The sequence below is a fragment of the Salvelinus namaycush genome, unplaced genomic scaffold, assembly GCF_016432855.1.
Source record: "Salvelinus namaycush isolate Seneca unplaced genomic scaffold, SaNama_1.0 Scaffold785, whole genome shotgun sequence".
NCBI lineage: Eukaryota > Metazoa > Chordata > Actinopteri > Salmoniformes > Salmonidae > Salvelinus > Salvelinus namaycush.
In genome coordinates, this window is record NW_024061514.1 from 75,643 (window position 1) to 90,514 (window position 14,872).

Consider the following 14,872-nt stretch of genomic DNA (forward strand, 5'->3'; position numbering starts at 1 on the left):
AACACAGCCAGAGTCTAGTCCCAGTATCAGATGATACTTATATTAACACAGCCAGAGTCTAGTCCCAGTATCAGATGATACATATATTAACACAGCCAGAGTCTAGTCCCAGTATCAGATGATACATATATTAACACAGCCAGAGTCTAGTCCCAGTATCAGATGATACTTATATTAACACAGCCAGAGTCTAGTCCCAGTATCAGATACATATATTAACACAGCCAGAGTCTAGTCCCAGTATCAACTGATACATATATTAACACAGCCAGAGTCTAGTCCCAGTACTATATATAATATATACACAGTACGGGTAACAGAGACCCAGACTGTTACCCGTACTGTGTATCTGTCTGGGTCTCTGTTACCCGTACTGAGACCCAGACAGAGACACAGTACGGGTAACAGAGACCCAGACAGAGACACAGTACGGGTAACAGAGACCCAGACAGAGACACAGTACGGGTAACAGAGACCCAGACATAGACACAGTACGGGTAACAGAGACCCAGACATAGACACAGTACGGGTAACAGAGACCCAGACATAGACACAGTACGGGTAACAGAGACCCAGACATAGACACAGTACGGGTAACAGAGACCCAGACACAGTACGGGTAACAGAGACCCAGACACAGTACGGGTAACAGAGACCCAGACACAGTACGAGTAACAGAGACAGATACACAGTACGGGTAACAGAGACCCAGACAGATACACAGTACGGGTAACAGAGACCCAGACAGATACACAGTACGGGTAACAGAGACCCAGACAGATACACAGTACGGGTAACAGAGACCCAGACAGATACACAGTACGGGTAACAGAGACCCAGACAGATACACAGTACGGGTAACAGAGACCCAGACAGCTAGACAGTACAGGCAACAGAGACACAGTCATAGACACAGTACGGGTAACAGATACCCAGAAATAGACACAGTACGGGTAACAGAGACCCAGACATAGACACAGTACGGGTAACAGAGACCCAGACATAGACACAGTACGGGTAACAGAGACCCAGACAATGGTAGTTGAATATAAAGGATCATAAAAGGTGTGGTTTGCCTGATGTTACATATACGTAATGTGACATGAGGGCCTGTACTTCACTACTAGCATTAGAGCCATGACACGCTAGCTATTCCCATAGACTTCCAGTCACTGAGCCAATGACTATCCATTTGTTTAACTTCACTAGGGTAGGGGGCAGCATTCGGAATTTTGAATGAAAAGCGTGCCCAAATTAAACTGCCTTCTACTCAGGCCCAGAAGCTAGGATATGCATATTATTAGTAGATTTGGATAGAAAACACTCTGAAGTTTCTAAAACTGTTTGAATGATGTCTGTGAGTATAATATAACTCATATGGCAAGCGGAAACCTGAGAAAAATCCAACCAGGAAGTGGGAAATCTGAGGTTTGTAGTTTTTCAAGTTATTGCCTATCCAATATACAGTGTCTATGGAGTCATATTGCACTTCCTAAGGCTTCCACTAGATGCCAACAGTCTTTAGAATGTTGTTTCAGGCTTCTACCATGAAGGGGGGGGGGGGGGGCGAATAAGAGCTGTTTGAATCAGGGGTCTGGCAGAAAGCCATTAGTTTAGTGAGCACGAGCTGCGTTCCTTTTCATTTCTAAAGACAAAGGAATTCTCCGGTTGAAACATTATTGAAGATTTATGATAAAAACATCCTAAAGATTGATTCTATACTTCGTTTGACATGTTTCTACAAACTGTAATATAACTTTTTTGACTTTTCATCTAGACTTTGTGCTCGCACCTTGTGCATTTTGATTACTGGACTAAACGTGCGAACAAAAAGGTATTTGGACATAAATGGACTTTATCGAACAAAACAAACATTTGTTGTCTAACGTGGAGACCTGGGAGTGCCATCCGGTGAAGATCAAAGGTAAGTGATTAATTTTAACGCTATTTCTGACTTTTGACACCTCTCCTTGGTAGGAAAATGTCTGTATGGTTTTCTGTGGCTAGGCGCTGACCTAACATAATCGCAAGGTGTGCTTTCGCCGTAAAGCCTTTTTGAAATCTGACCCAGCGATTGCATTAAGGAGAAGTTTATCTTTAAATGTATGTTAAACACTTGTATCTTAGATCAATGTTTATGATGAGTATTTCTGTAATTTGATGTGGCTCTCTGCACTTTCACTGGATGTTTGTTTGGTGCAGGGCATCAAATTCAAAACAACAGAAATCCCATAATTAAAATTCCTCAAACATACAAGTATTTTACACCATTTTAAAGATAAACTTGTTGTAAATCCAGCCACAGTGTTCAATTTCAATAAGGCTTTACGACGAAAGCACACCATCTGATTATGTTAGGTCACCACCAAGTCACAGAAAAACACAGCCATTTTTCCAGCCAAAGAGAGGATTCACAAAAAGGAGAAATAGAGATAGAATTAATCACTAACCTTTGATGATCTTCATCAGATGACACTCATAGGACTTCATGTTACACAATACATGTATGTTTTGTTCGGTAAAGGTCATATTTATATCCAAAAATCTTAGTTTACATTGGCGCTTTATGTTCAGTAGTTCCCAAGCATCCGGTGATTTTGCAGAGAGCCACATCAAATTTACAGAAATACTCATAATAAACATTGCTAAAAGATACAACTGTTATGCATGGAATTATAGATAAACTTCTCCTTAATGCAACCGCGTGTCAGATTTCAAAAAAACTTTTCGGAAAAAGCACACCATGCAATAATCTGAGTACGGCGCTCAGACACAAAAACAAGCCATACAGATACCCGCCATGTTGTGGAGTCACAGTAGTCAGAAATAGCATTATATATATATTCACTTACCTTTGATGATCTTCATCAGAATGCACTCCCAGGAATCCCAGTTCCACAATAAATGTTTGTTTTGTTTGATAAAATCCATCATTTATGTCCAAATACCTCCTTTTTGTTTGCGCGTTCAGTACACAATCCAAACTCACGACGCGCGGGCAGGTCCAGGCAAAAGTTCAGACGGGAAAGTCATATTACAGTTCGTAGAAACATGTCAAACGAAGTAAAGAATCAATCTTAAGGATGTTTTTAACATAAATCTTCAATAATGTTTCAACCGGAGAAATCCTTTGTCTGTAGTCAGCTAACTCTCACGGGAGCGCGCGAGACTGAGCTCAGGGCACTCTGCCAGACCCCTGACTCAAACAGCTCCCATTCCCCCTTCCTTCACAGTAGAAGCATCAAACAAGGTTCTAAAGACTGTTGACATCTAGTGGAAGCCTTAGGAAGTGCAATATGACCCTATAGACACTGTATATTCGATAGGCAATGACTTGAAAAACTACAAACCCACTTCCTGGTTCGATTTCTTCTCAGGTTTTTGCCTGTCATATGAGTTCTGTTATACTCACAGACAACATTCAAACAGTTTTGGAAACTTCAGAGTGTTTTCTAACCAAATCCACTAATTATATGCATATTCTAGCTTTTAGAACTGAGTAGCAGGCAGTTTACTCTGGGCACCTTTTTATCCAAGCTACTCAATACTGCCCCAAAGTCCCAAAGAAGTTAACAGAACAGTATTCTTCCTTTTTATTGGCTATCCCTGTTCTGTTGACCAATGAAAAATGAAATTACTTGGATAATTACATGGAAAAATACTGTAATTTAAAAAAAAAACTATTTCACTGTGTTTAAATATGATCATTTAAAGCTCAAGATTGCAGGAAATGGCAGTTACAGGTGTCCACAAATGCAAAGCGCTGATTCCAAAGGGGATGCTGTCCCTCACCCGACTGAGCAGCACCAAGTTACATAATACATTGGACTCACTCTGTGTGCAATAATAGTGTTTAACATGATTTTTGAATGACTACCTCATCTGTGTACCCCACACATATAATTGTGACTTGTTAAGCATATTTTTACTCCTGTACATATGTAGGTGTGTCATAAAAAAGGGGTTTAATACTTATTGACCCAAGATATGTCAGCTTTTAAATTGTAATTAATTTGTTAAAATGTAAAAATAATAATTCAACTTTGATATTATGGGGTATTGTGCGCAGGCCAGACTCTGTACGGACCAGCCTAAACCAGTGTGAATCCTTCCTGAAGACTCTGTACAGACCAGCCTAAACCAGTGTGAATCCTTCCTGAAGACTCTGTACGGACCAGCCTAAACCAGTGTGAATCCTTCCTGAAGACTCTGTACGGACCAGCCTAAACCAGTGTGAATCCTTCCTGAAGACTCTGTACGGACCAGTCTAAACCAGTGTGAATCCTTCCTGAAGACTCTGTACGGACCAGCCTAAACCAGTGTGAATCCTTCCTGAAGACTCTGTACGGACCAGCCTAAACCAGTGTGAATCCTTCCTGAAGACTCTGTACAGACCAGCCTAAACCAGTGTGAATCCTTCCTGAAGACTCTGTACGGACCAGCCTAAACCAGTGTGAATCCTTCCTGAAGACTCTGTACAGACCAGCCTAAACCAGTGTGAATCCTTCCTGAAGACTCTGTACGGACCAGCCTAAACCAGTGTGAATCCTTCCTGAAGACTCTGTACGGACCAGCCTAAACCAGTGTGAATCCTTCCTGAAGACTCTGTACGGACCAGCCTAAACCAGTGTGAATCCTTCCTGAAGACTCTGTACGGACCAGCCTAAACCAGTGTGAATCCTTCCTGAAGACTCTGTACGGACCAGCCTAAACCAGTGTGAATCCTTCCTGAAGACTGTACAGACCAGCCTAAACCAGCGTGAATCCTTCCTGAAGACTCTGTACAGACCAGCCTAAACCAGTGTGAATCCTTCCTGAAGACTCTGTACAGACCAGCCTAAACCAGCATGAATCCTTCCTGAAGACTCTGTACAGACCAGCCTAAACCAGTGTGAATCCTTCCTGAAGACTCTGTACAGACCAGCCTAAACCAGCGTGAATCCTTCCTGAAGACTCTGTACAGACCAGCCTAAACCAGCGTGAATCCATCCTGAAGACTCTGTACAGACCAGCCTAAACCAGTGTGAATCCTTCCTGAAGACTCTGTACAGACCAGTCTAAACCAGTGTGAATCCATCCTGAAGACTCTGTACGGACCAGCCTAAACCAGTGTGAATCCTTCCTGAAGACTCTGTACGGACCAGCCTAAACCAGCGTGAATCCATCCTGAAGACTCTGTACAGACCAGCCTAAACCAGTAGTCTACTTTTCTGTCCTTCCAAAATTAGTACGGAAAAAAAAAAAAACTCTGCTTCTGTGTTCACACAGGGAAAGGTGAGTGAGTGATTAGGATTAGGGAGGGTTAGTGTGTGTGTTTGCTCAGTGCAGGAGGGAGGCTAGGAGGGGCAAGCTGGAAAATGCAGAGAGCCTGCCAAGTGCAGTCATGTTGCTCCCTGCCTGCCTGGCTCCATCCCAAATGACACACTTTTCCCTACGTAGCGCACTCCTTTTGACCAGGGCCCATAGGGCACAGCCATAGCCTAAACCCTGGCTGTCTCACTTGTTCCTGCAGGAGGGTGGAATTCAAGGAAGCATGCAACTAAAACCTACAGTCAGGGGTTGTTTCATGACAGGGCCCACGGACCCTTCCGTTTCTACCCTTCTCTCTCGCTCTCTCCGTTTCTAGCCCTCTCTCTCTCTGTTTCTAGCCCTCTCTCTCTCCGTTTCTAGCCCTCTCTCTCTCCGTTTCTAGCCCTCTCTCTCTCTGTTTCTAGCCCTCTCTCTCTCTGTTTCTAGCCCTCTCTCTCTCTGTTTCTAGCCCTCTCTCTCTCTGTTTCTAGCCCTCTCTCTCTCTGTTTCTAGCCCTCTCTCTCTCTGTTTCTAGCCCTCTCTCTCTCTGTTTCTAGCCCTCTCTCTCTCTGTTTCTAGCCCTCTCTCTCTCTCTCTCTGTTTCTAGCCCTCTCTCTCTCTCTCTGTTTCTAGCCCTCTCGCTCTCTCTCTCCCTCCCACTCTCCATTTCAACCCCTCTTTCTCCCTCCCTTCCGTTTATATACCTTCTCTCAATTCAATCTGTACCCTTTCCTCCCTTGTAACAGAAACTACAAAAACAGATGGGTCTCCTCACGGTACCTGGGACTAGAAGAACAGATGGACCTCCTCACGGTACCTGGGACTAGAAGAACAGATGGGTCTCCTCACGGTACCTGAGACTAGAAGAACAGATGGGTCTCCTCATGGTACCTGAGACTAGAAGAACAGATGGGTCTCCTCATGGTACCTGAGACTAGAAGAACAGATGGGTCTCCTCATGGTACCTGAGACTAGAAGAACAGATGGACCTCCTCAAGGTACCTGAGACTAGAAGAACAGATGGACCTCCTCATGGTACCTGGGACTAGAAGAACAGATGGGTCTCCTCATGGTACCTGAGACTAGAAGAACAGATGGACCTCCTCAAGGTACCTGAGACTAGAAGAACAGATGGACCTCCTCAAGGTACCTGGGACTAGAAGAACAGATGGGTCTCCTCATGGTACCTGAGACTAGAAGAACAGATGGACCTCCTCACGGTACCTGAGACTAGAAGAACAGATGGACCTCCTCATGGTACCTGGGACTAGAAGAACAGATGGGTCTCCTCATGGTACCTGAGACTAGAAGAACAGATGGACCTCCTCAAGGTACCTGAGACTAGAAGAACAGATGGACCTCCTCAAGGTACCTGGGACTAGAAGAACAGATGGACCTCCTCATGGTACCTGGGACTAGAAGAACAGATGGGTCTCCTCATGGTACCTGGGACTAGAAGAACAGATGGGTCTCCTCATGGTACCTGGGACTAGAAGAACAGATGGGTCTCACGGTACCTGAGACTAGAAGAATAAAAGGGTTTCCTCACGGTACCTGAAACTAGAAGAACAGATGGACCTCCTCACGGTACCTGGGACTAGAAGAACAGATGGACCTCCTCACGGTACCTGGGACTAGAAGAACAGATGGACCTCCTCACGGTACCTGGGACTAGAAGAACAGATGGGTCTCCTCACGGTACCTGAGACTAGAAGAACAGATGGACCTCCTCAAGGTACCTGAGACTAGAAGAACAGATGGACCTCCTCACGGTACCTGAGACTAGAAGAACAGATGGACCTCCTCACGGTACCTGGGACTAGAAGAACAGATGGACCTCCTCACGGTACCTGGGACTAGAAGAACAGATGGACCTCCTCACGGTACCTGGGACTAGAAGAACAGATGGGTCTCCTCACGGTACCTGAGACTAGAAGAACAGATGGGTCTCCTCACGGTACCTGGGACTAGAAGAACAGATGGGTCTCCTCACGATACCTGAGACTAGAAGAACAGATGGACCTCCTCACGGTACCTGAGACTAGAAGAACAGATGGACCTCCTCACGGTACCTGGGACTAGAAGAACAGATGGGTCTCCTCACGGTACCCGGGACTAGAAGAACAGATGGACCTCCTCACGGTACCTGAGACTAGAAGAACAGATGGGTCTCCTCACGGTACCTGAGACTAGAAGAACAGATGGACCTCCTCAAGGTACCTGAGACTAGAAGAACAGATGGACCTCCTCACGGTACCTGAGACTAGAAGAACAGATGGGTCTCCTCACGGTACCTGAGACTAGAAGAACAGATGGGTCTCCTCAAGGTACCTGAGACTAGAAGAACAGATGGGTCTCCTCAAGGTACCTGAGACTAGAAGAACAAATGGGTCTCCTCACGGTACCCGAGACTAGAAGAACAGATGGGTCTCCTCACGGTACCCGAGACTCCATTTGCCGACACCTCCCACTATTTCTCAATGAGCTAAAACGTACACAACCACAAAGTGTGTGTGAGAGAGACAGACTGCTATTGAGTGAGAGATTATTTACAGTAGACACAGGTAGACTGCTATTGAGTGAAGAGATTCTATTTACAGTAGACACAGGTAGACTGCTATTGAGTGAGAGATTCTATTTACAGTAGACACATGTAGACAGAGAAAGATTCTATTTACAGTAGATGACACATGTAGACTGCTATTGAGAGAGAGAGATTATGTACAGTAGACGACACATGTAGACTGCTATTCAGTGAGAGAGGTTCTATTTACAGTAGACAAGTAGACTGCTATTGAGTGAGATTATTTACAGTAGACACGTAGACTGCTATTGAGTGAGAGATTCTATTTACAGCAGACGACACATGTAGACTGCTATTGAGTGAGAGAGATTCTATTTACAGTAGACAAGTAGACTGCTATTGAGTGAGATTATTTACAGTAGACACGTATACTGCTATTGAGTGAGATTCTATTTACAGTAGACGACACATGTAGACTGCTATTCAGTGAGAGAGGTTCTATTTACAGTAGACACGTAGACTGCTATTGAGTGAGAGATTCTATTTACAGTAGACACAGACTGCTATTGAGTGAGAGATTCTATTTACAGTAGACACAGACTGCTATTGAGTGAGAGATTCTATTTACAGTAGACACGTAGACTGCTATTGAGTGAGATTATATTTACAGTAGACATATGTAGACTGCTATTAAGAGAGAGATTCTATTTACAGCAGACGACATGTAGACTGCTATTGAGAGATTCTATTTACAGCAGACGACATGTAGACTGCTATTGAGAGATTCTATTTACAGCAGACGACATGTAGACTGCTATTGAGAGATTCTATTTACAGCAGACGACATGTAGACTGCTATTGAGAGATTCTATTTACAGCAGACGACATGTAGACTGCTATTGAGAGATTCTATTTACAGCAGACGACATGTAGACTGCTATTGAGAGATTCTATTTACAGCAGACGACATGTAGACTGCTATTGAGAGAGATTCTATTTACAGCAGACGACACATGTAGACTGCTATTAAGAGAGATTCTATTTACAGCAGACGACACATGTAGACTGCTATTAAGAGAGATTCTATTTACAGCAGACGACACATGTAGACTGCTATTAAGAGAGAGATTCTATTTACAGCAGACGACACATGTAGACTGCTATTAAGAGAGAGATTCTATTTACAGCAGACGACACATGTAGACTGCTATTAAGAGAGAGATTCTATTTACAGCAGACGACACATGTAGACTGCTATTAAGAGAGAGATTCTATTTACAGCAGACGACACATGTAGACTGCTATTAAGAGAGAGATTCTATTTACAGCAGACGACACATGTAGACTGCTATTAAGAGAGAGATTCTATTTACAGCAGACGACACATGTAGACTGCTATTAAGAGAGAGATTCTATTTACAGCAGACGACACATGTAGACTGCTATTAAGAGAGAGATTCTATTTACAGTAGATGTGATGTCACAAAGCAGGTAGTATATTACAGTGTCACTACTGCTTTTGAAAAGTTACTGAATAACACCTTTATCAAATCAAATCAAATTTTATTTGTCACATACACATGGTTAGCAGATGTTAATGCGAGTGTAGCGAAATTCTTGTGCTTCTAGTTCCGACAATGCAGTAATATCTAATAAGTAATTATGACCATCACTCTGCCGACTGGACACCCAGGAAGCAGATTCTCAGTGTGATGTATTACTGGACTATTGGCAGTCAGATGGCAATCCACAATCTATTCTAAATGGTGATATGGGAAAGTATGAAGACAATGGTCTAGTATCAATTATCACTACTGTAGTTTACAACTGGTCTAGAGGAGGAGAGAGAACTAGTATCACTAGTCCTACTGTAGTTTACAACTGGAGTCTAGTGGAGGAGAGAGAACTAGTATCACTAGTCCTACTGTAGTTTACAACTGGAGTCTAGTGGAGGAGAACTAGTATCACTAGTCCTACTGTAGTTTACAACTGGAGTCTAGTGGAGGAGAGAGAACTAGTATCACTAGTCCTACTGTAGTTTACAACTGGAGTCTAGTGGAGGAGAGAGAACTAGTATCACTAGTCCTACTGTAGTTTACAACTGGAGTCTAGTGGAGGAGAGAGAACTAGTATCACTAGTCCTACTGTAGTTTACAACTGGAGTCTAGTGGAGGAGAGAGAACTAGTATCACTAGTCCTACTGTAGTTTACAACTGGAGTCTAGTGGAGGAGAGAGAACTAGTATCACTAGCCCTACTGTAGTTTACAACTGGAGTCTAGTGGAGGAGAGAGAACTAGTATCACTAGCCCTACTGTAGTTTACAACTGGAGTCTAGTGGAGGAGAGAGAACTAGTATCACTAGTCCTACTGTAGTTTACAACTGGAGTCTAGTGGAGGAGAGAGAACTAGTATCACTAGTCCTACTGTAGTTTACAACTGGAGTCTAGTGGAGGAGAGAGAACTAGTATCACTAGTCCTACTGTAGTTTACAACTGGAGTCTAGTGGAGGAGAGAGAACTAGTATCACTAGTCCTACTGTAGTTTACAACTGGAGTCTAGTGGAGGAGAGAGAACTAGTATCACTAGTCCTACTGTAGTTTACAACTGGAGTCTAGTGGAGGAGAGAGAGAACTAGTATCACTAGTCCTACTGTAGTTTACAACTGGAGTCTAGTGGAGGAGAGAGAACTAGTATCACTAGTCCTACTGTAGTTTACAACTGGAGTCTAGTGGAGGAGAGAGAGAACTAGTATCACTAGCCCTACTGTAGTTTACAACTGGAGTCTAGTGGAGGAGAGAGAACTAGTATCACTAGCCCTACTGTAGTTTACAACTGGAGTCTAGTGGAGGAGAGAGAACTAGTATCACTAGTCCTACTGTAGTTTACAACTGGAGTCTAGTGGAGGAGAACTAGTATCACTAGCCCTACTGTAGTTTACAACTGGAGTCTAGTGGAGGAGAGAGAAATAGTATCACTAGTCCTACTGTAGTTTACAACTGGAGTCTAGTAGAGGAGAGAGAGAACTAGTATCACTAGTCCTACTGTAGTTTACAACTGGAGTCTAGTGGAGGAGAGAGAACTAGTATCACTAGTCCTACTGTAGTTTACAACTGGAGTCTAGTGGAGGAGAGAGAACTAGTATCACTAGTCCTACTGTAGTTTACAACTGGAGTCTAGTGGAGGAGAGAGAACTAGTATCACTAGTCCTACTGTAGTTTACAACTGGAGTCTAGGAGGAGAGAGAACTAGTATCACTAGTCCTACTGTAGTTTACAACTGGAGTCTAGTGGAGGAGAGAGAACTAGTATCACTAGCCCTACTGTAGTTTACAACTGGAGTCTCGTGGAGGAGAGAGAACTAGTATCACTAGTCCTACTGTAGTTTACAACTGGAGTCTAGTGGAGGAGAGAGAGAACTAGTATCACTAGTCCTACTGTAGTTTACAACTGGAGTCTAGGAGGAGAGAGAACTAGTATCACTAGTCCTAATGTAGTTTACAACTGGAGTCTAGTGGAGGAGAGAGAACTAGTATCACTAGTCCTACTGTAGTTTACAACTGGAGTCTAGTGGAGGAGAGAGAACTAGTATCACTAGTCCTACTGTAGTTTACAACTGGAGTCTAGTGGAGGAGAGAGAACTAGTATCACTAGTGCTACTGTAGTTTACAACTGGAGTCTAGTGGAGGAGAGAGAACTAGTATCACTAGTCCTACTGTAGTTTACAACTGGAGTCTAGGAGGAGAGAGAACTAGTATCACTAGTCCTACTGTAGTTTACAACTGGAGTCTAGGAGGAGAGAGAACTAGTATCACTAGTCCTACTGTAGTTTACAACTGGAGTCTAGTGGAGGAGAGAGAACTAGTATCACTAGCCCTACTGTAGTTTACAACTGGAGTCTAGTGGAGGAGAGAGAACTAGTATCACTAGTCCTACTGTAGTTTACAACTGGAGTCTAGTGGAGGAGAGAGAACTAGTATCACTAGTCCTACTGTAGTTTACAACTGGAGTCTAGTGGAGGAGAGAGAACTAGTATCACTAGTCCTACTGTAGTTTACAACTGGAGTCTAGTGGAGGAGAACTAGTATCACTAGTCCTACTGTAGTTTACAACTGGAGTCTAGTGGAGGAGAGAGAACTAGTATCACTAGTCCTACTGTAGTTTACAACTGGAGTCTAGGAGGAGAGAGAACTAGTATCACTAGTCCTACTGTAGTTTACAACTGGAGTCTAGGAGGAGAGAGAACTAGTATCACTAGTCCTACTGTAGTTTACAACTGGAGTCTCGTGGAGGAGAGAGAACTAGTATCACTAGTCCTACTGTAGTTTACAACTGGAGTCTAGTGGAGGAGAGAGAACTAGTATCACTAGTCCTACTGTAGTTTACAACTGGAGTCTAGTGGAGGAGAGAGAGAACTAGTATCACTAGTCCTACTGTAGTTTACAACTGGAGTCTAGTGGAGGAGAGAGAACTAGTATCACTAGTCCTACTGTAGTTTACAACTGGAGTCTAGTGGAGGAGAGAGAGAACTAGTATCACTAGTCCTACTGTAGTTTACAACTGGAGTCTAGTGGAGGAGAACTAGTATCACTAGTCCTACTGTAGTTTACAACTGGAGTCTAGTGGAGGAGAGAGAACTAGTATCACTAGCCCTACTGTAGTTTACAACTGGAGTCTAGTGGAGGAGAGAGAACTAGTATCACTAGTCCTACTGTAGTTTACAACTGGAGTCTAGTAGAGGAGAGAGAAGTGCATTAACTTGGGGTTTAACTGCGGTTGGCATCTGATCGAAGGAGAAGGTACAGAGCTCAATTTGGCAACGCAGTTGCGTCACACCCTCCATTAGGGCTCCACACTTTCAGATGAATCATTACATTGGCTCCTAGACCGCCCCTATACAAACGCTCTGTCGCATCAGCACCATGATCATTATCTACAATCCATGTCAAGATAACGTCAACGACTGTGAATTCTGCAGTTGTATGTGTTTTACCGAAACCAGCTTACCAGTAACTCTGAAACAATGTTTAGACTTTTCTTTAGAACTAGTTAAAGGCCTAGTGACAGATTAGGACATTTGATTTGAGGTTTTGAAAGAAGCACAGAGGTGTTGAGTATATATTTTCTTCAGAGGCAGTTAGCCAGTCTCAGTTTGAGCTGTGGTTATTTTGGTAAATCACTTAGTGATGGACATCACCGACATGTTGGTTTAATTAAAAGTTTATCAAATTAAAAGATACATTATTTGTCGAGTCGAAATGATAGGCTATATTTATAAAAATTGGGTGACATAACTTATAATCAAACATTTATCACATGCGCCGAAATACTGATACTAATAATACTGATAATACTGATACTAATAATACTAATAATACTAATAATACTGATAATACATTTATCACATGCGCCGAAATACTGATGAAACACTGTTAGTTAATGGGATATGAAATGTATCGGCGTTCCGAGTTGGCAAATCCTACAGTTGACCCAAGATCAACATGTAGCAAGAGCCTTCACTCACTGGACTACAAGTAGCAAGAGCCTTCACTCACTGGACTACAAGTAGCAAGAGCCTTCACTCACTGGACTACAAGTAGCAAGAGCCTTCACTCACTGGACTACAAGTAGCAAGAGCCTTCACTCACTGGACTACAAGTAGCAAGAGCCTTCACTCACTGGACTACAAGTAGCAAGAGCCTTCACTCACTGGACTACAAGTAGCAAGAGCCTTCACTCACTGGACTAGAAGTAGCAAGAGCCTTCACTCACTGGACTAGAAGTAGCAAGAGCCTTCACTCACTGGACTACAAGTAGCAAGAGCCTTCACTCACTGGACTACAAGTAGCAAGAGCCTTCACTCACTGGACTACAAGTAGCAAGAGCCTTCACTCACTGGACTAGAAGTAGCAAGAGCCTTCACTCACTGGACTAGAAGTAGCAATATCAACACAGCAACAGATGTATCAAAAACAGAGATTCCATGTTACAATGTGGCAGTAAAGATATGAGTGTGGCGGATAATTCTAGGTAGTCTACAAAGTAACCAACCCTGGTTTATGAACATCAGTAACGATGAGGCAACATTTCTGCCGTTATGGCAGCTATGGAAATATTTCTTACCACACCATTCCATAAGCGCCTTCGCCAATATAGGAGAGATTGTGGTAGCGAGGGCCGACATCGAAGGCCTGTCCTCGGACTAACTCAGCGCCAGATCCGGGGTTGGGGCCGCTGCCAGCACTGGCAGATACTGCTGCTGTCGCCATTGTGAAAACTAGCTGTATTTTTACACGTTCTCCACAGCCAGAAAGAAAGGGAAAATCCGAAAAGTCACCGCTGTAATAACGTTATACAACACAGTGAGACTTTATGAAGTCCTCAGTAATGGCGAAAGATAGTAAGAAAAGTAATTTGTCCGCTCCTCGGCGATATAACGTGTTCAAAGCCTGATTCCACTGACTGCAGTCTGCTAGCTACCGCAACAGCATGGGTGTGTTCATTTACGCTGATTCTGTTGCGAAATGTTTGGTCTGTTGCAAAACCCTTTGCAACAGAAAGCGTTTACTCCCAACGCAAAACGTTTTGCAACGAAAACGAGAGCTTCTATTTGACAAAGTCAGGTAGGCCCCTCCCCGTTTCCTTCCGTTTGCTCTGTGTGCTTCTTACACGGTAAACGGTTTCCGTTGCAAGACGTAATGAACACACAGAGCTGGGCCCGGCTGCTGCAGGAAATAACGGAGTGCGTCATGTGATCAAGGAGGCAAGACAAGATCGACAACCTCGCTGTGAGAAGATCTTCAACATCACCTGGATGAATCAAACTCATTATAACACAAATTACCTTTGTCTACAGATTAGGCCCATGGGGATGAAGATTACTAGGCACAACCCTTTAGGATAATATCAGATATTCTTACATGCAGGTCTATATTTATTGCATGACTGCAAAGTATAGATTGACATGATTTGCCTACAACCACTGTTGTCCATAATGAGTATGTATTATTGTGGATTACCATGATGATAATCTGAGTATGTATTATTGTGGATTACCATGAT

General features: G+C 43.3%; 1 protein-coding gene across 1 annotated transcript in view; it reads right to left on the reverse strand.

Annotated features, from left to right (window-relative positions):
- The window catches only part of LOC120042809 (mitogen-activated protein kinase 1-like), a 41,623-nt gene extending 27,339 nt beyond the window's left edge, over positions 1-14,284 (reverse strand). Inside the window, exon 1 of the mRNA XM_038987619.1 lies at positions 13,934-14,284. Coding sequence (XP_038843547.1) covers positions 13,934-14,079 — 146 coding nt within the window. The 5' untranslated portion in view covers positions 14,080-14,284. The remainder of the gene's footprint in view (positions 1-13,933) is intronic.
- Positions 14,285-14,872: the final 588 nt, after the last annotated feature.